At 29.7% G+C, this 21,008-nt stretch overlaps 6 protein-coding genes across 11 annotated transcripts; 3 read left to right on the top strand and 3 right to left on the bottom strand.

Moving 5' to 3' along the window:
- Positions 1–1,232: 1,232 nt before the first annotated feature.
- On the bottom strand, positions 1,233–3,733 carry LOC123259433 (F-box/LRR-repeat protein 14). 2 transcript variants are annotated; one of them, XM_044719966.1, is made up of 2 exons: positions 3,186–3,733; positions 1,233–3,065 (listed from the first exon to the last, which is right to left on the bottom strand). In XM_044719966.1, exon 2 carries the CDS (start codon positions 2,887–2,889, stop codon positions 1,432–1,434), a length of 1,458 nt encoding a protein of 485 aa, XP_044575901.1. In that variant the 5' UTR covers positions 2,890–3,065; positions 3,186–3,733; the 3' UTR covers positions 1,233–1,431. The 2 variants fall into 2 exon arrangements, with proteins under 2 accessions (XP_044575901.1, XP_044575900.1); XM_044719965.1 differs by having other exon boundaries at positions 3,161–3,733.
- Positions 3,734–3,916: 183 nt separating this feature from the next.
- LOC123259453 (ubiquitin-40S ribosomal protein S27a) lies at positions 3,917–7,456 on the top strand. The gene is made up of 4 exons (XM_044719996.1): positions 3,917–4,032; positions 6,299–6,422; positions 6,946–7,163; positions 7,241–7,456. The coding sequence occupies exons 2-4, from the start codon at positions 6,320–6,322 to the stop codon at positions 7,388–7,390; spliced, it is 471 nt and encodes a 156-aa protein (XP_044575931.1). The 5' UTR covers positions 3,917–4,032; positions 6,299–6,319; the 3' UTR covers positions 7,391–7,456.
- LOC123259445 (ribosome biogenesis protein NSA2 homolog) lies at positions 3,962–6,190 on the top strand. 2 transcript variants are annotated; one of them, XM_044719986.1, is made up of 2 exons: positions 3,962–4,032; positions 5,321–6,190. In XM_044719986.1, exon 2 carries the CDS (start codon positions 5,340–5,342, stop codon positions 6,117–6,119), a length of 780 nt encoding a protein of 259 aa, XP_044575921.1. In that variant the 5' UTR covers positions 3,962–4,032; positions 5,321–5,339; the 3' UTR covers positions 6,120–6,190. The 2 variants fall into 2 exon arrangements, with proteins under 2 accessions (XP_044575921.1, XP_044575922.1); XM_044719987.1 differs by lacking the exon at positions 3,962–4,032 and adding an exon at positions 4,500–4,634.
- A 72-nt stretch (positions 7,457–7,528) lies between the features above and the next one.
- LOC123259424 (acetylcholine receptor subunit beta-like 2) lies at positions 7,529–12,932 on the bottom strand. 2 transcript variants are annotated; one of them, XM_044719941.1, is made up of 9 exons: positions 12,432–12,932; positions 11,996–12,201; positions 10,909–11,018; positions 10,652–10,832; positions 10,173–10,457; positions 9,480–9,655; positions 9,241–9,393; positions 8,938–9,169; positions 7,529–7,833 (listed from the first exon to the last, which is right to left on the bottom strand). In XM_044719941.1, exons 1-9 carry the CDS (start codon positions 12,490–12,492, stop codon positions 7,603–7,605), a joined length of 1,635 nt encoding a protein of 544 aa, XP_044575876.1. In that variant the 5' UTR covers positions 12,493–12,932; the 3' UTR covers positions 7,529–7,602. The 2 variants fall into 2 exon arrangements, with proteins under 2 accessions (XP_044575876.1, XP_044575875.1); XM_044719940.1 differs by having other exon boundaries at positions 11,996–12,210.
- On the top strand, positions 12,543–16,058 carry LOC123259438 (2-amino-3-ketobutyrate coenzyme A ligase, mitochondrial). Of its 2 annotated transcripts, XM_044719973.1 has the most exons (6): positions 12,543–12,666; positions 13,230–13,366; positions 13,446–13,657; positions 14,097–14,590; positions 15,413–15,605; positions 15,665–16,058. In XM_044719973.1, the coding sequence occupies exons 2-6, from the start codon at positions 13,345–13,347 to the stop codon at positions 15,995–15,997; spliced, it is 1,254 nt and encodes a 417-aa protein (XP_044575908.1). In that variant the 5' UTR covers positions 12,543–12,666; positions 13,230–13,344; the 3' UTR covers positions 15,998–16,058. The 2 variants fall into 2 exon arrangements, with proteins under 2 accessions (XP_044575908.1, XP_044575909.1); XM_044719974.1 differs by lacking the exon at positions 12,543–12,666 and having other exon boundaries at positions 13,200–13,366.
- LOC123259420 (methylcrotonoyl-CoA carboxylase subunit alpha, mitochondrial) lies at positions 15,984–20,455 on the bottom strand. 2 transcript variants are annotated; one of them, XM_044719932.1, is made up of 8 exons: positions 20,236–20,455; positions 20,105–20,171; positions 18,507–19,226; positions 18,148–18,444; positions 17,831–18,040; positions 16,755–17,249; positions 16,494–16,676; positions 15,984–16,183 (listed from the first exon to the last, which is right to left on the bottom strand). In XM_044719932.1, the coding sequence occupies exons 1-8, from the start codon at positions 20,265–20,267 to the stop codon at positions 16,073–16,075; spliced, it is 2,115 nt and encodes a 704-aa protein (XP_044575867.1). In that variant the 5' UTR covers positions 20,268–20,455; the 3' UTR covers positions 15,984–16,072. The 2 variants fall into 2 exon arrangements, with proteins under 2 accessions (XP_044575867.1, XP_044575868.1); XM_044719933.1 differs by lacking the exon at positions 20,236–20,455 and having other exon boundaries at positions 20,083–20,146.
- Between the last annotated feature and the right edge of the window lie 553 nt (positions 20,456–21,008).

Genomic DNA, 21,008 nt, shown 5'->3' on the forward strand with positions numbered 1-21,008 from the left:
GCATTCGCATCTTTTTGTATTTTTTTTTTTTTTTTCATTTTTTTAATAGTATAAAAAGTCTGACGCCCAAAAGCAGTAAATAGTCCTCGAGTTTGTTTATTTTTAAAATCGCCTTGTTCAATTAAAATCTTAATCAATAAAATGTACAAATTCATCTATAAAAGAGGCCAAATGCAATTATACATTAATAATAAATCAATTAAGTAACAACCGATCCTCTGGCAATAATAAACACCACAGGATTTAAAATTTAATTGTTGCTATCAGCTTACAAAAATTTTCAACATCCTCGCTCGCAAACACTATAATACAATAATTACTCAACAATTTTTTTTGTTCATCATCGATTATATCTGAAAAATAAAACACCTCAAAATTATGACATTCGAGTTACCACAAATAACTTTTTTTTTTTTCTTATCATTTACATATATATTCATACTTTTATGTCATTGTTAATTTTAATTAATTTTTCTTGAATTTTTTCATTACCATATACGACAAACTTGCAACAAAAACAACTTCACATCACAGAACGTAAAGAATTAATAGTTACACAATAATAATAATAATAATAGTAATAATATTAATAATGAAAAAAAATATGTTTTAAAACAAAAAAATTAAAACAATTATCTTCCTAATTCAGCCTGATTCGTTCAGTGTAAAAAATTCGATTAATTATTTATATTTAATAATTAATTACTAGTTAATAATTGTAATAGGATTAATTATTATAGCAATAATAATAATCATAATTAATAGGGTGGCGCAAAAAAACCGACTATTTTTTTTTTCTGAGTCTCGAGTTAAAAAATATTGGTTTTTGATGTTTTAAGAGCTCTCTTCAAAGGACAGCTTAAAAAAAATTTTCAAGAGGTCGCTCCAAATTTTTTTAAATTTCAAAAATCGAATTTTTTTTTAAATTTTTTTTCTCGTTATGTCATAATTTTATAGACCAAAAAAAAGGTTTTCCTGAAAGTTTCAGTTCAAAATGTGAATTTTAAAAGGTCGCTTATAATTTTTTTTTAATTTATTAGTGACTATTTAAATGGATTAGCATTTTTTGACTCTGAAATTTAAAAAAAAATTATGAGCGACCTTTCAAAATTTAAATTTTGAATTGAAATTTTCAGGAACTTATTTTTTTTGGTCTATAAAATTATGACGTAACGAGAAAAAAAATTAAAAAAAAAAAAATTTCGATTTTTGAAATTTAAAAAAATTTTGAGCGACTTCTTAAAAAGAACGAGACAAAAAAAAAGTCGGTTTTTTTGCGCTACCCTAATAATTAGCCTTTAACGTATACGATACCTTAATGTACCGGTAAAAAAAAAAAAAAAAAAAAAAAAAAAAAAAAAAAAATTAAAATAATAACTAATAAAAAAGAAAGTTATTATTTAATAAACACTATAAAACCTAATGCACTCATCACCTTACGTGCCATAATCCCAGATTAATAGTGGTGATCTGTGGTAATTTCATAATCTTCTGTAATCCACTTGTTGATATACCTGTACATCCATACAAATCAATGCACGTCAGGTTTTTCATATTTTTAGCCACCGCAGAGATTCCCTTGTCGGTTATTCTGGTGCACTGACCAACATTGAGAGTGCCCAGCTCAAGAAGAGTCTCCGCGATCTTGCAAATCCCCTCGTCACTCACAGAGCAAGCGGACATCGACAGTAACTTGAGGTTGAACAGACCCTGTGAGATATAAACCAACGCTTGGTCGCCGATCTTGTCGCAGAAGGAGACGTCCAGTGAGGATATCCTGCTGCCGCCTTCTGCAAGGTACGCCATACCAATATCGGAGATGTTGTCGCAGGACCTGAGATTAAGATCCCTGAGACTGGTCATCTTCGCGAGGTGCTTGAGCCCCGAGTCGGTGATCGAGACGCAGAACGACAGGTTTATCGACTTGAGGGTGACTATTCCCGTAGACAAGTGCCTGAGTCCTTCATCACTCAGCCTCTGACAGTCCTGAAGCCCGAGGTACTCCAACATCAGACTGCTACCCAGAGTAGCTTCATTAGAGTTGAACCCCGCCAAGTAGGAGAGTCCCTGGTCGGAGACATGCCAGCAGCTCCTCAGGTCGAGATACTTGAGCTTCTTGAGTCCCCAGGCGATGAGCATCAGCCCGTGGTTGGTGATGTTGCAGCACCCGCCGAGCTCCAGGCATTCTAAATTTGGTATTTTCTGAGATATTTTTTGGAGCGCCTGGTCGCTCACTTGCTTGCACAGCGACAAGTCTAGCCTGGTCAGCGAGGTAACGGTGTCCGAAATGGCATTATTCAACCCCTGGTCAGTGACATTGTAGCAGCCCGAGAGGTTCAGCGACTCCAAATTGGGTATGCACTTGATAACATCTCCCAGACCCCTTTTTAGAGACAGTATTTGGACCTTTTTGACTCCCCGTCTGACCAAGCTCGCAAAAACCACCGGGGAGGGTTTCCTCAGGTGCAATCTAGCCTCAACCCCTCTCCAGACCGAGCGGTGGTAAGCAGCATCTCGCCAAGCTACGCAGACCTGAGCCGACCGGCCTTTGTCCCTGACATTCAAGTAGCTGAATATCAGAGCCAATATTTCGGGGTAAAGACAGGATATGTGAGTGCTTGTGGGCGCGGCGTCCTCACTCCTTTCCTCGAGAGTTTTCCGTCTCACGACACTCCCATGCTTGTATTTGGTCAAATTGGTAGCACCCCCGCCATTCATGTAGCTGTGTATACTCACGGAATTTTGCCGTGACTGATGCTGGGGTGTCGTTAGTGTCAGGTGGGGCTGGTACAGGTGATAAATTTGCCCAGACCTGTGGAGCAAAGTACCACGCGTTCCTCCTGTTGTTAACGCTGGTAGTTCGGTCATCAACAGCTGACTCTCCTCCATATTGCGCCGTTGACCACTCACACACTCAACGACCTTTTTTTACCACTCCTCACCATAATCAATCCCCTTATTATTATATTTATTTATTTATATATTATTTTGTCTGGAGGATCTTTTATTTCTTCCTTATCGCGTTCTATCATCCATCGGCACGTGATTCTCCTCCAATGTCTCCTCTACAATTACATACTATTTATTCTACAATATTTAAATCTACATACTACATATATATTTGTATGTATAAATATATTAGTGAGTACAGCTCACGTACATACACACCAGTATAGTCTACTGACTATACACTGTTCCTTGAGACCTCCCAACGAACACACCGTCGTAGACGATGCGGGTAGAGCTTTATACCCACCACCACCATCCGCAGCAACTCCGCTAGCGTTCACTATATCTACAATGCAACACAATATTTATTTATTATCGTGTACGGTTTATAAAACTTTTTCATTACTTCGCCAAGACCTTTGTACGCTCCCAATTACGTCCAATTCATTCATGTAAAATATTTATCTACCAAGTCAATTGACGCTTCCGCATATCTACCAACAAAATGGTGTAGGCTCTCTCGCGATATTTTGACAATAACCACCGCTGCATGCTCCGCCTTCAACTTTACCATTTCTTCTTAAACTTAAATAGGCTTAATATTATCTTCTGATCGATGGAGTAACAGAGTCCAGCAGACCAGCGGAACAAACATTTTATTTCATTGTAATTGTAATTATTTTACACACAATTACACGGTCATGTGTTTAATCACGTAATCCCACACAGTTACTTAAGAAGTGAACTGGCGCGCTTCCAGTCACAAACTGTCCGAATTTGTGTTAAAAGATGTCGTACAGTTTCTGCTGGATTAAGGTGGGGAATCCACCATGGGAAAATTTTTTTTGCCTTCCGCCAATCCCGTCGCTCCTTTTAGACATAGTTTTTAAATTTTCTAGTAGAAGCCGCGCTCCCATTGGCGACCGCGGGTAAGTCGATTTCCAATTGCTACTGCAGCGCCGCCTTCAGTCGGAAAAAATAACTGCCAAGCTTTTTTTTCTACCCGCAATAAGCAATACTATCTACCGTGTATAGTTTATTGAATCGCATCGACCTTTTTCAACTCCTCGCGGCCAAAGTTAGGTGCGTATATATTTTTTACAACAATATTTTATTGTTATTTATTACTCTACTTCTTATTTTATTACTTATTATGCGTTGTTTATTTATTTTAAATTCGCTCGTTGCATTAATTATTTTTTAATTGTGCTATGATGCCTTTTATTGTTAATTTAATGACCTGGAAAAGCTGACAATATTTCACCACGTTGTCGTCCATTATCCATGCGACTTATTTTATTAATTTATTAGTTAAAACTTTTATTTAAGTTTATTAAAGTGAATATTTTTATTATTTTAATTTATTTTTATCAATTTTGATAATGGATGCCAATTATTGAGGTCTAAAAAAATTTTATTTTTTAATGAATACATTTTTAGGTTAGATTTTCTAACCAGCGGCTACTTTATTGTCTAGCTATTAGTTGTAGTTAATCATCGCAAAGTTAACTTACGTCATTCAATGACTGAGGACGCGTGATTTAAAATTTAAATTATTTTAATATTTTATCAAAATAATAAAATATATTTTTAAATAATAGTAAATTAAATAAAAATAAATCAGTGGTGCTTTTATTGTTGGAATTGGAATAAAAAATAGTACGAGCATTACGTGAATGAATGAGGTAAGTTGACTTAGTAAAAAAAAAAATAAATAAAATATAATTCAACCACTTTAAAGTATGAAAATGAAGTTAGCTGACATTTCAAAATTTTTAGAAATTTTTTATTGAAAAAATTTCAAACAATTAAAAAAAAAAAAATTCACATGTAAAAAACTTGGAAAACTATAAGTGCAATTTTTTAGAAATATTTTTGTAGTTGTAATTTAATTAAAAAAAAAAATAAGAAATTTTTAGACGTCTGCTAACTTCAGTGTCATTTTTAAGTATGAAAATAAATTTAGCCGACATCTAAAAAATTTTATGATTTTTTATATTAAAGAATTATTACAAAAAAATTTTTTTATTTGTTTAAAACTTCAAAAACTATAAGTGCAATTTTTTAGTTGTAATTTAATAAATTGAGCAAAATAAAAAATTCAAAAATGTCGGCTAACTTTATTATTATTAAAAATTAAATTAGCCGACATTTAAAAATTAAAAAAATTTTTTTTATTGAAAAAATGACAACAAAAAACAAAGAAAAAAAATTTTCATTTGTCAAAAACTTTAAAAACTGTAAATGCAATTTTTAAAAAATATTTTTTTGTTATAGTTTACTTATTGAAAAAACATCAAAAAATTAAAAATGTCGGCTAACTTTATTATTTTTTTTAAAGAACGATTTTTTGACACTTTTTAATTTTCAGATTTTAATTAGAAGACAAAATGCCGCAGAACGAGTACGTAGAGAGACATCAGAAGTTGTACGGTAGGAGATTGGATTATGAAGAGCGTAAACGCAAGCGAGAAGCTCGTGAGCCGCACAAGCGGGCTGAAAGAGCGCGAACACTTCGCGGTATCAAGGCCAAGATCTTCAACAAGGAACGTCGCAATGAGAAGATACAGATGAAGAAGAAGATCAAGGCGCATGAAGAAAAGAAAGTTAAACAGCAATCTGAAAATGCTCCTGAGGGAGCGTTGCCCGTGTATCTGCTGGACCGTGATGTCCAACAGCGCTCCAAAGTTCTGTCCAATATGATAAAACAAAAGCGAAAGGAAAAAGCTGGCAAGTGGGACGTACCTATACCAAAAGTAAAGGCTCAATCTGAGTCAGAAGTTTTCAAAATTGTCAAGAGTGGAAAAACCCGCAGGAAGGCTTGGAAGAGAATGGTGACCAAGGTCACTTACGTTGGCGAGAATTTCACCAGAAAGCCACCCAAGTTCGAGAGATTCATCAGACCCATGGCACTCAGGTTCCGCAAAGCTCATGTCACGCACCCGGAATTGAAGGCTACTTTCCATTTACCGATCATCGGCGTCAAGAGGAACCCAAGTTCTGTCATGTATACGACACTGGGTGTCATCACCAAGGGAACAATCATCGAAGTCAATATTTCAGAGCTTGGATTGGTCACCCAGACTGGTAAAGTCGTCTGGGGAAAATACGCCCAAGTGACAAACAACCCGGAGAACGATGGATGTATTAATGCTGTTTTACTAGTTTAAATGTTTTGTAATTTATTAATTGTACTCGTTTTCAATCTTTGATATCGATCAATAAATAAAATATTTCTTTAGGTTATTTTGTTCATTTTTTTTATGCTTTAGTTCTATATAAAACCTTCCTTTCAATTATTTATCTTGTCTTTTTGCAATTTTTTAATTATTTTTTATTTATTTTTCAGGCGCAAGTCTAGGGAGTCAAAATGCAGATTTTTGTAAAGACACTCACAGGAAAGACCATCACCCTTGAGGTTGAAGCGTCTGACACCATCGAAAATGTCAAGGCCAAAATCCAGGACAAAGAGGGTAAATATTTTTTTTTTTTAACTATTTTGAAATCAATTTAAGGATAATTATTAATTATTAATTGTACTTTTTTATCTATTGACGTTTTTAAAGATATAAGCTCATCCCGATGTTACAATTATCAAGAGCTTTCATTTGAGTACACACATGCATTTTTGATATATTTTTCATATATACATATATATAATATATATTTTAAAGATATAAGCTCATTCCGATGTTATACTCATCAAGAGCTTTCATTTGAGTACCCATATGCATTTTTGATATATTTTTCATATATACATATATATAATATATATAAATATATGAAAAATTGATGTGGGTACTCAAATGAAAGGTCTTGATCAGTGTAACACCGGGATGAGCTTATATCTTTAAAAATGTAAATAGTTCACGAGATATAAGTTGACTTCTTAATTATGTATCTAGAGATAGAGCATTTTCGAATGCAGTCTAAATACACTGGCCACAAAATTTCGCTTATTCTCTTAATAATACAAATAATTGATTATTTCATCAGGAATCCCACCAGATCAGCAAAGATTGATCTTCGCTGGTAAGCAGTTGGAGGATGGAAGAACCTTGTCCGACTACAACATCCAGAAAGAGTCAACATTACATCTAGTGTTGAGACTTCGTGGTGGAGCCAAGAAACGCAAGAAGAAGAATTACTCCACCCCCAAGAAAATCAAGCACAAGAAGAAGAAGGTCAAGCTCGCTGTTCTCAAGTTCTACAAGGTTAATAATTTTTTTTTGATCATTTAAAAAATGGTTCTTGAATAATTATTAATTATTTAATTTATTATTATCTGCAGGTTGACGAGAATGGAAAAATCCATCGTCTGAGACGTGAGTGTCCGTCTGAGCAATGCGGTGCTGGTGTTTTCATGGCTGCCATGGAAGACCGTCATTACTGTGGAAAATGCGGTTACACACTAGTGTTCAACAAACCTGAAGACAAGTAAATTTCTGAAAAAATTTTTCCATGTACTGTTTTAATACAGTAAAATACTATAATTAAAAAATAAAAACTTTAAAAAAAAAAAATTTTTAAAATGACAAAAAAATATTGAAAACTTTTTCATTTATTAATTTTTATAATTTATTTCTTTTACAGTTATAAGTAATTATTAATTGGTAATTAATATTAAGTGAGCATATTTATCTTTTAAATTAATTATTGTTTATTCAAAATACTGTCGATCTCTCCAATACCAACAGTTCGCATGTCTTTACCCTGGCGCATAGGAATTCCCGGGGATCGATTTTGATCTAGTGCGACTCGCGTGTCGTAGAGACTTGGAGCTTGTAATATTATTCCAGCTGTTCCACCTGTGCATGCGATCGTAAACACCCACAGGAAAAATCTGTCTAGTACCATTGCAACGTACTTCCAATCTTCAATTACCTATAAATAAATTAATTAACTTACTTGTAATTTTAATTTATTTTTATAAATTTATAAATTTAATTTACAAAAAAAAAATTATCATGAAAATTAAATTAGCCGACATCTTAGAATTTTTAGGATTTTTTTTTATTAAAAAAAAATTTTTTGAAAATAAAAAAAAAATTTTCAAATGTAGAAAATTTTAAAAATTATCCGTAGAATTTTTTAAAAATAGTTTTTTAGTTCTAATTTTTAATTAATAGAAAAAATCTAAAATTTTCGAGTGTCAGCTAATTTTAATTTTCATTTAGCCGACACTCAAAAATTAAAAATTTTTTTTATTAATTAAAAATTAGAACTAAAAAACTTTTTAAAAAATTCCACGGATAATTTTTAAAATTTTCTACATGTGAAAATTTTTGTTTTAATTTTTAAAAAATTATTTTTTAATAAAAACAAATTCTAAGATGTCGGCTAATTCAATTTTCATAAATTATCACACTGAAGTTAGCAGACGTCTAAAAACTTTTTTTTTTTTTTTTTAATTAAATTACAATTAAAAAGATATTTCTAAAAAATTTCACTTGTAGTTTTTCAAGTTTTTAACATGTGATATTTTTTTTTTTTTAATTGTTTAATTGAAATTTTTTCGATAAAAAATTTATGAAAATTAATCTAGCCGACATCTAAAAAATTTTATGATTTTTTATATTAAAGAATTATTACAAAAAATTTTTTTCACTTGTTAAAAACTTCAAAAACTATAAGTGCAATTTTTAAAAAAAATTTTTTAGTCATAATTTAATAAATTAAGCAAAATAAAAATGTCGGCTAACTTTATTATTATAAAAAATTTATGTAAATTAAGTTGGCCGACATTTCAAAATTTTTAGAATTTTTTTTTTTAACGAAATAATGATTACAAAAAAAAAAAGATAATTGCACGTGTAAAAAACTTCAAAAACTTTAAGTGCAATTTTAAAAAAAAATTTTCTATTCTAATTTAATTATTTAAAAAAATTAAAAACGTTGGCTAACTTTAGTATCATAAAAAATTTCTAAAAATTTTGAAATGTCAGCTAAATTCATTTTCATAAAAAATTGAGCTAGTCTTCAGCTTACTTCGTTGTCTTTGTCAGCATCTTTAATATGTTGTGCTATAAATCGTACGCCTTTTAGCGCAGACATTACGTCAGGAGATACATGTTTGAGCAGCATATTATCACTGTCATGGCTAGAGCCATGAGGATGTCCATCTTCGTCCTCCATATTCTTGTAACCCAGCGTAACTCTGTCCATTTCATCTGGATTTTCTTTCATGTCTGTCGTGTATTCGCTTTCGTTATCGCCGTAACTAAAATTTTAATTTTTAATGATTAAAAAAAAAATTTTATTATAAATTGTGAAGAGTAATTAATATAAAACCTGTAATCATAATCATTTGAGTATCCAGTCTCTATATACATGTCAGTATACTCTGGAGTAGCGTAAGGAGTTCGTCGCATCATCAAGAGTCGTGGCATCCAATGGAGAAATAATTTTCTTACCCATTTGGACATTTTATGAGTCGTTGGTGATCTTTAAAAAATTTAATTGTTTATCAAAATCTTTTTAATAATTAATTTAATTATTGCGTTTGGTTGATTGATAATTAAAATAATTACCGAAAATGAACGTTTAATACGACAACAGTGATCCAAATTGACAGTGTCACTAATATCATGGTAAATAATAAATATTTTCCGAGTAACGGTATGGCTAGTGATGTAGGGGGAATTATTTCTGCTAATAAGAGGAAAAACACTGTCAATGACAGTAAAATTGATGAACACAATGAGACCTGTAATAATTTTTAAAAATTAAAATTAGTTAATTATAAAATAAAGTAAAAGACCCCATTAATGGTACCTCTAAGCTCTAATAAGATAAAAGACCCAGTTATTGACACTGGCCTAGTTGTTTGACACTTGCAATTTTATTCTAATTAAAAAAATTAAATTTTCTCAAAAAACCAATTTTCTTAAAATTTATAATTCAAAAATTATATTTATTAATTTATTAGAGTTGATTTTTTTTTTTAATTAAAATAGAATTGTAAGTGTCAATAACTAGGCCAGTGTCAATAACTGGGTCTTTTACCTTAGTGGCACTTTTTCTTTCAATGAAAAAATGTTCTACTTAGAATAAAAATTAAAAATTATTTTGATCTAAAGGTCTTAAAGATTAGAAATATATTCATAATAGAAATTAATGATTTCATTAATTGAATAAGTAACAAAATCAAAGAAAGTGTCAGTAATGGGATCTCCCCACTAATGGGGTCTTTTACTCTGTGTAATTATTTTTAAAAATTTTACCTTTTCTCCAGAATCGCTTGGTAGATAAAATACCAAAACTGTTAAAAAGGTAATTCCCACACACGGTATTATAAGATTAACTGTATAAAAAAGTGTTTTTCTGCGCATTGTTATATTAAATGTAATATCTGAGTACGGCTCGATACAACAAGGGTAATATTCTTCATTACGTGAAGCTGGTACTTCAAGAATATCCCACTCGACTGAGAGGTAAAATTCGTTTAAGTCGATACCGGTCGCTACTAAATTACTACCTGGTTGCTGTTGCATATGTTTCAAATCCACCTATAAAATTAAATTACATTAAAATTAGCAGATACTTGACAATTTTTTAGTTTTTTTTTTAATAAAAATCTAGATCAAAAAAAATTTTTATAAAAAATTGCACTTATAATTTTTCAGAGCTTCTAAAGATGGGATTTTTAAAATAAATTTTTCTTGCTAAAATTAATTGCTTGACTAAATATGATTAAACTTACCTGAGCACCATTGTAAGTCCAGGAGCCAAATTTCATCAGACAAGATTGTTCATCAAATGGAAAATATTCAACGTTAATTTCACATGATGATTTGTAAATTGCTGGAGGCTTCCAGTAGACTTCACCCGTATATTTTAATGTTGCTTTGGTCATTAATGTTACTTCATAATTTCCATCAGCACTAGTTAATTCAATATAATCATTAATAATTAATTATGGTTATTTATTTATATGTTTTTGTTAAATTAGTTACTTACTTATTGTATAAAACTATATCTGGTAACCAAATATTTTCTGAAGGGACATAAAGCATTTCAACACCACCGTATTCCATTGGATCCCATTGTAATTTATAATCAAACCATTTCTGTAAATAAAAAGGGTTTATTTTAAAAAATTAAAAATGTTAACAAAATGAAAGTTAGGAGTCACTCGACCGTTTTTTAATTTTATCTTACAAATTTGTTAATTAAAATTATTTTTAAGAAATTACATTTTTAATTTTTTTAAATTTCTACTTGTCAATTTTTTTGCCATAATTTATTTGTTACAAAAATTCTTAGAACAATCAAATATCTAACTACTGAATTAATTCTTATAAATTATTATTGAGAAAAACAATATTTGTAAATTTTCTTTTAGTTTAAAAAAATTAACAGCTACAAAAAATTTTAATGATAATGAAATTAAGAAACATCTGATAAATTTTATAACTTTTTTTTAACAAATAAATCATGTCAAAAAAAAATTTATTAAAAAGAAAAATATTTTAAAAAAGTGGTTTATTTTTCAAGAAAAAATCAAGTGTCAGCTAATTTCAGTGTCATAAAATTTTGTCTTAAAAATTAAAAATTTGTTTTAAAAATATTTATAATAATAATGACAGTTCTATATGAAAATTAATTTAGCCGAGATCGGAAATTTTTTATAATTTTTTTTATTGAAAAAAATTATTTCAAAAAAATTTCACGTAGAAAATTTTAAAAATTCCAAATGCAATTTTTAAAAAATATTCTTTTACTTGTAATTTTATGATATTAAAGTTAGCTGTCACTTAACCATTTTTTAATTTTATTCAACAAAAAAATTTGTTCTGAAAAATTATTTTTAAAAAATTGCATTTTTAATTTATTAAATTTTCTAAATTTCAACTTTTTTCTTATTTTTTTTATGCAGTAATTTATTTATTAGAAAAATTCTTAAAATTATTAAATATCTGCTAAATTAAGTTTCATTGTAATTTTTGATTGTAAAAATCAAAAATTATCAAATGTCTGCTAATTTAAGTATCATCAGTTCTATTTAAATAATAATAATATTTAAGAAGAAATATTAAATACATACTTGTTCTACCCATACATTAGTAGTCATAACTTGATTTTTTAAATTCATTTCTATTAATTGTGACAATTTCAACCCCAACCAAACAGTAAGAGTTTCTGTATTGTTGACAACAGGCCGTATAAGCCGATTGTAATTTGACAATAAATCATCATACAGTCTTTTGGCATCTGGATTTGCTTCATAAACTTTGGGTCCTAACAATATTCCTGAAAGAACTCAATTTCATTTTTAACATTAATTTACACTGTATTCAACAATTGACATCAATGAATATTTTAAAAAAATAAAAATTTTATTAATAAAAACGGCTAATAATTTTAGTTTATCATAAAAAAAAAAAAAAAAAAAAAAAAAAAAAAGCAAGGCAATTCAATAATTCGATGGAATAAAAAACAATAATGAAGAATATAAATGAAACTTTAAAGAAGAAACTTACCACTTGCATTAATAAACGGTAAAAAGCTGAGTAAAACTATGTAAATGTTATTAAAATTCATAATCCATAAAAAACAGTTTTTTGATTATATTTTGTATGAAAAAACTATCGGACTCTATGAGAATAAAGAGTTGTGTTGACAAGGAGATGATAACAGAGAGGAATCAGAGCGATGAAGATGCTTCTGCGAGTGCGCGGAGCATTTTTTCGCCCTAGTAATCGATATAATAGTAAGGTGGGTGGCAAACGCCCCTTGATGCGACAGAATTTGCTTATATTAACTTCAAGAATTTTTTCTTCATTCAAAATCATGCTGCTCGATCAATTGTCAGCCGATGACAATAGAAAGATCGCAAGAAACTATAATAAAATAAAAATAAAAGAAGAAAAGAAATTGTTGAATGCACAAAGTGCAATTGTCGTTTACGGCGGATCCATTTGGGACTCAGTGGGTCTCAGGTAGCATTGTCAAAAAAGCCCACGGGAATCCTTTAAAATGTTTTTGAACTTCTAATGTATTGTATAGGAGTTCTGTAGAGTAGAAATAGAATTCCATCCCATTTCTACCTGAAGTTTATTATTATTATAGTTTATAGTCAATGCAGACTACTTTTAGCCCCTTTTATTATCTACATTTTGCATTCTATATATTTATTATATTATATTATATTATATTATTATATATCATGCTCTTTTCGTCCTTCGTCCTTACCTACGAAGCAAACTTTTTATATATGTATTTATATTACCGCTTGTTTAAGGATAAAAATTCAATAAGATTTTTTTGTACTCATCAAGGTCAACTAGTTGTAGCTAGATCATGAAAACCTGTTTATTGATCTATAGTTTAAGGATCTCTTGGCCTTATATCCAAACTAGTATTGGTCTTATAAAGATATAAAGTAAACAAAAAATGTATTCATCACGAATTACCTGTAAGTTTTTAATATTATTACTTTATTGTTTAATAACATGCTTGTAATTTATAAAATTTGTTAAATTTTAAACTCACAGATTGCGGGGTTTTGTCCAAAAAAATAGCTAAAATAAATTTTAGAGCGTATAGCGCGTATCCAGAAGTACTGCAGCCAGAATTAACGGAAATAAGAAATGCTGGAACTTGGAAAAATGAACGAATTATCGTTTCGTCTCAGAGGACAAATATTGAATTAAATACTGGGCATAAAGTTTTAAACTTTTGTGCTAATAATTATTTAGGACTGTCGGTAATTTAATTTAATTAAGCTAAAAATAGATAGAATTTTTAAGTCAAAATTAGTGACGTCGACAAATTTTTGGTATACGGAAAAAAAAATATTGTTAAAATGACTATCCAACGTATCCTCAAATGACGTTTTTTTTTAAATAACGATCCGGATTTTTGATTTAAGGATCCATTTGTTTGATTTAAACATACAGAAAATAGCGCATAAATATATTTAGTTTCGTCAAAACAGACAACTGTGTTGCTAATGTGAGGATCTGTTTAGTTGAGTTAACTATTAAATCTAATGCCTAAATAATACGTCATGATACGGATCGTTATATTGATGATCTACTGTATAGCTGAATTGGCTATACAACATATTTTTAAAAAAAAATTTCTAACGATATTTTTTTCTCCGTGTATCTTTAATTTATTAATTATAATTGTATTGAAACTAGGACAATCAAGAGCTGATTACTGCGGCAAAAGAAGCTTTAGATAAATACGGAGCGGGATTAAGCTCGGTAAGATTCATTTGTGGAACCCAAGATATACATCGGCAATTAGAGGCTAAGATTGCTGAATTTCATGGTAGAGAAGACGCTATTGCTTATGCCTCGTGCTTCGACGCGAACGCGGGTCTTTTTGAGATTCTACTGAAGCCCGAGGATGCTGTAATAAGCGACGAGTTGAATCACGCTTCAATTATCGATGGGATTAGGTTGTGCAAAGCCCAGAAATTCCGGTACCAGCATAGAAATCTTGTTGACTTGGAAGCTAAACTTCAGGAAACTCAGTCAGCTCGTTTGAGGCTTATCGTTACAGATGGTGTTTTCTCGATGGATGGTAATTTTGCTCCGTTGCCTGAAATAATTAATTTAGCGAACAAGTACGATGCAATTACCTTTGTTGATGATTGCCATGCTACTGGATTTATTGGCAAGACTGGAAGGTATTAAAAAATAAAATATTAAGTTAATCTATTAACTTAATATTTATTTTATATTAACTTAAAATCTATTAACCTAATATTAAGATAATCTCAAGGTTTCATATTGTTCGCACCAATAGTCAATTTATGATGAAAAGTATTTAGGGTGCATTCGAAAATTCTCTATCTCTAGATACCTAATTAAGATATGACCTTGTATCTGGAGAACTAATGACATTTTTAAAGATATAAGCTCATCCCGATGTTACACTCATCAAGACCTTTCATTTGAGTACCCACATCAATTTTTCATATATTTCATATATATATCATATATATGTATATATGAAAAATATATGAAAATGCATGTGGGTACTCAAATGAAAGCTCTTAATGAGTGTAACATCGGAATGAGCTTATATCTTTAAAAACGTCAATAGTTAAGAAAGTACAGGGCATTTTAACAAATATCTTGTGAACTATTGACATTTTTAACGATATAAGCTCATCCCGATGTTACACTGATCAAGACCTTTCATTTGAGTACCCACATCAATTTTTCATATATTTCATATATATATCATATATATGTATATATGAAAAATATATGAAAATGCATGTGGGTACTCAAATGAAAGCTCTTGATGAGTGTAACATCAGGATGAGCTTATATCTTTAAAAGCGTCGATAGTTAAGAAAGTACAGTGCAATTTAACAAAATTCATTATTTAATAAAGCAAAATTTTATTTATTTATAATTCACAAGTCACGGCAGTCACGTAGTTACTGCAAGTTTTCTAGTTAAAAATATTTTAACAAATTATTAAATTTATTATTTTTTAGAGGAACTGAAGAATACTTTAATTTACTTGGAAAAGTTGACATAATTAATTCAACACTAGGAAAAGCACTGGGAGGAGCTGCTGGCGGGTATACTACTGGATCAAAAAAATTAATTGATTTATTGAGACAACGTAGTCGGCCTTACTTATTTTCAAATGCCTTACCTCCACCAGTAGCTGCAATTGGAATTAAGGTACTTAAATTTTAACCAAGATTAATTCTATCATAATAAAAGTATAATAAATAATTTAGGCGTTGGATTTGGTGATGAATAATCCCTCGTTGATGTCTCGTGTCGAAGAAAACACTCAGCGCTTTCGAAAGGCAATGAAATCAGCTGGATTTACAATAAACGGCGATAACCATCCCATAGCTCCAGTGATGCTAGGTGACGCGAAATTAGCCTCTACATTCGCTGATAAAATGCTGGAAAGAGGAATTTATGTGATAGGATTCAGCTATCCGGTGGTGCCAAAGGGTAAAGCGAGGATTAGAGTACAGCTAAGCGCAGTACACACTCCAGAGGATATTGATCGTACGGTAAATGCTTTCGTTGAAATAGGTAAAGAGCTTAATGTTATATAAAGTTTATATTTTTATATTATATAAAATATTTTTATAAAAATAAATATCGAATACTTTCGTACATAAATGGAAAATTTATTGAGTTTTCTCGGCGATTTTAACGAGCAAGCGATCTTTCGCAACGGTATCGCCTACTCCGCAAAGAATTTCTTCGATTACTCCGTCAGAAGATGCTCGAATTGAGTGCTGAATAATTAAATTAAATTAATTAGTCAATTAATTAATTAGTCAATAGACGAAACGAACAAGATGACACTAAATACCATCCCGAATTATACTGAGTAAAAAAAAATTCAGATAGTAGCTAGTATAATACAGATTACAATGAGTATAATCCAGATATCACGCAGTACAATCTGGATTTTTCTAGCTACTATCTAAAATTTTTTTTCACCACAGATATCACTGAGTATAATCTGGGATGATATCCACTGTCATCTTGTTTTTTTCCGTGTAGTTAAAAAGTTATTAGATATTTTAATAATGAATCACAAACCTCCATTTTCATTGCGACAATAATGAGCAACGCGTCTCCTTTCTTAACAACATCATTAGGAGACACAAGAATTTTATCTACAACTCCCGGAATTGGACTCACTGCTGCACCACTCAATTCTGACTTTTTATTTAGCTTGGATAAAAATTCTGGCTGAGGTAAGTCTAATTTCCAAGCTCGATCCTAAAGGATAAATAAAAATGATTAATAAATGACCCGTTAAAATTTAATGGGTGAATATATAAAAATCGTGTAAATTACATTAGTGAATAGATAGAGTTGATCATTAATTTTAACGATTCTCGTCTTCATTTTAGTATCTTGAACCTCGGATTTTAATTCAAGCACATTATCTTCCTGAGTAAGAGTACCTATGACCTTTCTCCAAGGACCAATACCATTAACTTGCATTGAATAGACTTCTGGTTCAGTATATTTAACATCGACCATTAACTTTTTGTCATTAAATATAAAGTTAAATGGTTTAGCGAGTGGGTGGTTTACGCGAAACCCCAACTCTGTATTGAACGGACTCCAGAGATTTTTACAATTCACTGCTGTTTTTAAACAAGCTAAATCTTCGTATAGTATTGCGGCCAGCGCTGCTTGGCATAATATATTGCTGGGAACTTGCAGCTCTGGGAATAATGAATCCTTGTACTGGTCTATAAAACCTGTATGCACTACACCAGCTTTAAATTTAGGATGGATGCACAAGTCTTTTAAAAATTCTATGTTTGTTTCTACCCCAATAATCTGTAAGCAAAAATTCCTTCTTTTTTTAATTAATTCAATAGCCTAATATGAAAATTTCGTAACTTGAAACAAATGGTAATTATTTACAAGGAGGGTCCACCCTACTTTTGGCCATATCTAGGTGAAAAATTAATATTTTTTAATTTTTTTTTATTTTGCTTGTTTTTACGGTGCATTTTTATGATAAAAAATGTGAAAGGAAAAAAAAAGATTTCGATTGATTTTTTGTCTTCAAAAGTTGGAAAAAATTTTGGATAAAATTTCTATTTTATCTTTTTTTAATATATATTTTTGAGAAAAGTACATAAAAAAACGAATTAAAAAAAAAAAAAAAAAGCTGAATATCACAATTTCCTACAAAATATATAAATTTTTTTGAAAATTTGTAAAATCTGTTAAAATTGTGATAATCAATTTTTTTTTTCTTCTAAATTCTTAGTTTTTTTTTATGTATTTTTCAAAAAAAAAAAAATATATCAATAAAATTAAATAGAAATTTCGTTCAAAAAAATGAAAACACTTGTAAATAATTACCAAAAAAAAAAATGACTAATTATAAGTAACTAATGTAGTGAAAGTACATGGTAGTCTGCTAATTTAGACTTCATAATTCTTAGCGCTTCACCACGATTATTTCCCCAGACAACTAATTTAGCAATCATCGGGTCATAATAAACAGAAACTTCATCTCCTTGTCGAACTCCAGTCTCAACTCTGACATTTGCAGCAGTCTCCGGAGGATTCAAATACAACAATGGTCCTGCCTGGGGTAAAAATCCACCGCGAGGGTCCTAAAAGTACCAAACAAACTTACTATAATTATTAATTATTTATAAGTACAAAACTTATTATTATTACACTCCAGTTATTCTAAAGTATTAAGTAAAATATATCATACTTCTGCATAAATTCTCGCTTCGAACGCGTGACCTTTCATGGTAATATCTTGTTGCGCAAGTGGAAGTTTTTCGCCAGCAGCAACTTTTAATTGCCACTCAACAAGATCCAAGCCCGTGATGGCTTCAGTAACTGGATGTTCGACTTGTAACCGTGTATTCATTTCCATAAAATAAAAACTGTGATCATTCTGATCCATTATAAATTCAACAGTACCCGCTCCAACATATCCCACCGCTTTAGCAGCTCGTACAGCAGCTTCTCCTATTTCAGTACGAGTTTTTTCCGATAAACCTGGCTGAAAATAATAATAATTCTCATTAATGAAATCATTATTAATCGTTTAATAAATATTATTACAGCAGGAGCTTCTTCAATTATTTTCTGATGTCTTCTCTGGACAGAACAGTCTCGCTCAAACAAATAAACAGCGTTTCCGTGAGTGTCAGCAAACACTTGGACTTCAACATGTCGCGGATCGACGACGTATTTTTCCAAAAGAACGTCAGAGTCACCAAAAGACTTGAGAGCTTCAGTACGAGCGGACTCTAGAGCTTCGAAAAAAGTTTTCTCACCCTGCGCAATTCTCATTCCTTTACCACCACCTCCACGAATGGCCTTTATCATAACAGGAAAACCTATTTTTTTAGCCTCTGTTAAGAGAACTTCATTGCTTTGATCGCTCGAGTGGTAACCCGCAATTATAGGAACCCCAGCTTTGCTCATTATTTCCTTGGAAGTGCTTTTAATTCCCATATCTCTGATCGCACTTGCTGGAGGTCCAATGAATATTATCTTCTCTCTCTGGCAAAGCTGCGCGAACTCCATGTTCTCTGACAGGAAACCGTACCCAGGATGAATGGCAGTGCATTTTGTTTTTTTTGCTACTGTTATTATTTTATCCTGTCTTAAGTAGCTCTCGCTAGATGCAGATGGACCGATGTAATAAGCTTCATCTGCTAGATCCGCGTGCATTGAGTCTCTATCAGCGTCGCTGTAAACAGCTACTGTTTTTACTCCTAATTTTCTGGCTGTTTTCATAACCCGACAGGCTATTTCTCCGCGATTTGCTATCAGTACCTAAAATTGTATGAAAATTTTATTAATTTTTACTGTAATTTATTTTAGTATAAAATTCAATAAGGTAAAAGACCCAATTATTGACACTGGCCTAGTTATTGACACTTGCTATTTTATTTTAATTAAAAATAATAATAATATTTATTGTTTGTTAGCTTTGCTATTTACAATATATGATACTAAAATTAGCCGACGTTCAACAATTTTTGACTTTTTTTTTATTAATTAAATTAGAACTAAAAAAATATTTTTAAAAAATTACACGTATAGTTATTAAAATTTTCGACATGTGAAATTTTTTTGTAATAATTTTTCAATAAAATAAATTACAAAAATTTATAATTGTCGGCTAACTTAATTTTCATTACAATATTTATAAACATAAATAATTTCTTTAAAATAAATAAATACAAAAATACATTCTTAATAACTATTTATATTTTTAAAACCATCAACATTATTTATAATATAATTTTTAGCTCTATTTTAAATATATTTAATCACTTTTCATTTATTGTATCACATAGTAATTTGTTGTACCAATGTAGACTTCTATATATAATTGTTTTTTCCGCAATTATTGTTTTTGTTTTTCTTATTTTAAATTTGGAGGTATTTCTAGTTTCATAATACTTCTCATTCAGTTCAAATTCATTGTAAAGATAATCAGGGTAGAGCCTATTTTTTACTTTATGTATGAATAAATAAATAATAAAAAATTCAACTTTGACAAATTAATAAACATAATTTTTGAATGATAAATTTTAAGATAATTGGTTTTTTCAGAACATTTTATTTTTTTAATTAAAATAAAATTCAAAGTGTCAAACAACTAGACCAATAACTGGGTCTTTACCTTAAATTTTTATGGAAAATACTTTTTCGATAGCAGTACTGAGAATTCCAGACCCAGAAAACGCACATGTTTGCAAAAATATTGGTTTTCTGAAATAAAAAGTATATTAATATAATTATAAAAGTTAAATTTTAGTGGAGGAAGAAATCTTACCTTTGGTGAAAAATTTTACTCAAATGATACATAACGAATTAATAAACTTATTTTATAATAAAAATATATTGTTTTATATAATACGTAACATCGATGATTTCTCCGAGTATCGGGTAAATATTCCATACATATGACGAAATATACATTTGTAAGGTCATGTTGGACTTGTTTTTATATCATTAATTATGATAAGATATCAAAATTATTTACATATATGTAGAATTTTAAATTAGCTAGTTTTTTTTATTAGTTTCATCTGAAAAATTTATAAAAATCTAAGTAAAAAAAAAAAATTAATATAATTTTTTTTTTATTACTTCAATAAAAATTCTTATTTTAAAAAAAAATGATCTAAGTATATACATTATCAAATTATATTAATATAATATTAATGCAATTGCAAAAAAAAAATAACTATTTTTCTGATAAATTAAAAAAAAATTAATTCATCTGAAACAAAAAATGAAAATAATAAAAAAAAAATAAAATGGTTTAATTAAAAATTCTTACCTGTCAATTTAAAAACTTATTTATTTACATCACCGAATCATAATAAAAAAAAACGATACAAATTTGACAATAGAAAAAAAGCAATATTTCCAATGACACTGAAGTTGACATTAGAAATCTTTTTAGAACTTTATATCAATTAAATTATTATAAAAAAAATTTAATTAAAAAATTCCACGTGTGAAAATTAATAAAAATTAAAAGTGAAAATTTTGAGAAGAATTTTTTTATTGTTATTGATTTGTTAAAAAAATTTTTCAAAT

The sequence above is a fragment of the Cotesia glomerata genome, linkage group LG2, assembly GCF_020080835.1.
Source record: "Cotesia glomerata isolate CgM1 linkage group LG2, MPM_Cglom_v2.3, whole genome shotgun sequence".
Lineage (NCBI taxonomy): Eukaryota > Metazoa > Arthropoda > Insecta > Hymenoptera > Braconidae > Cotesia > Cotesia glomerata.

Bases quoted from the DNA above. Each gene is read 5' to 3' on its own strand.
- LOC123259424 (XM_044719940.1), bottom strand. From the start codon at position 12,492: ATGAATTTTAATAACATTTACATAGTTTTACTCAGCTTTTTACCGTTT. The intron at 11,019-11,995 runs GTATGTATTTAA...TTTTATTTACAG, and splicing joins CTAATGTATGGGTAGAACAA to AAATGGTTTGATTATAAATT. The intron at 10,458-10,651 runs GTAAGTTTAATC...TTAATTTTATAG, and splicing joins GGACTTACAATGGTGCTCAG to GTGGATTTGAAACATATGCA.
- LOC123259453 (XM_044719996.1), top strand. From the start codon at position 6,320: ATGCAGATTTTTGTAAAGACACTCACAGGAAAGACCATCACCCTTGAG. The intron at 6,423-6,945 runs GTAAATATTTTT...TTATTTCATCAG, and splicing joins CAAAATCCAGGACAAAGAGG to GAATCCCACCAGATCAGCAA. The intron at 7,164-7,240 runs GTTAATAATTTT...TATTATCTGCAG, and splicing joins CTGTTCTCAAGTTCTACAAG to GTTGACGAGAATGGAAAAAT.
- LOC123259438 (XM_044719973.1), top strand. From the start codon at position 13,345: ATGTATTCATCACGAATTACCT. The intron at 13,658-14,096 runs GTAATTTAATTT...TATTGAAACTAG, and splicing joins ATAATTATTTAGGACTGTCG to GACAATCAAGAGCTGATTAC. The intron at 15,606-15,664 runs GTACTTAAATTT...TAAATAATTTAG, and splicing joins TAGCTGCAATTGGAATTAAG to GCGTTGGATTTGGTGATGAA.
- LOC123259433 (XM_044719966.1), bottom strand. From the start codon at position 2,889: ATGGAGGAGAGTCAGCTGTTGATGACCGAACTACCAGCGTTAACAACA.
- LOC123259445 (XM_044719986.1), top strand. From the start codon at position 5,340: ATGCCGCAGAACGAGTACGTAGAGAGACATCAGAAGTTGTACGGTAGG.
- LOC123259420 (XM_044719932.1), bottom strand. From the start codon at position 20,267: ATGTATCATTTGAGTAAAATTTTTCACCAAAG. The intron at 18,041-18,147 runs GTATGATATATT...TGGTACTTTTAG, and splicing joins AAGCGAGAATTTATGCAGAA to GACCCTCGCGGTGGATTTTT. The intron at 17,250-17,830 runs GTACTTTCACTA...TTTTGCTTACAG, and splicing joins CTAAATTAGCAGACTACCAT to ATTATTGGGGTAGAAACAAA.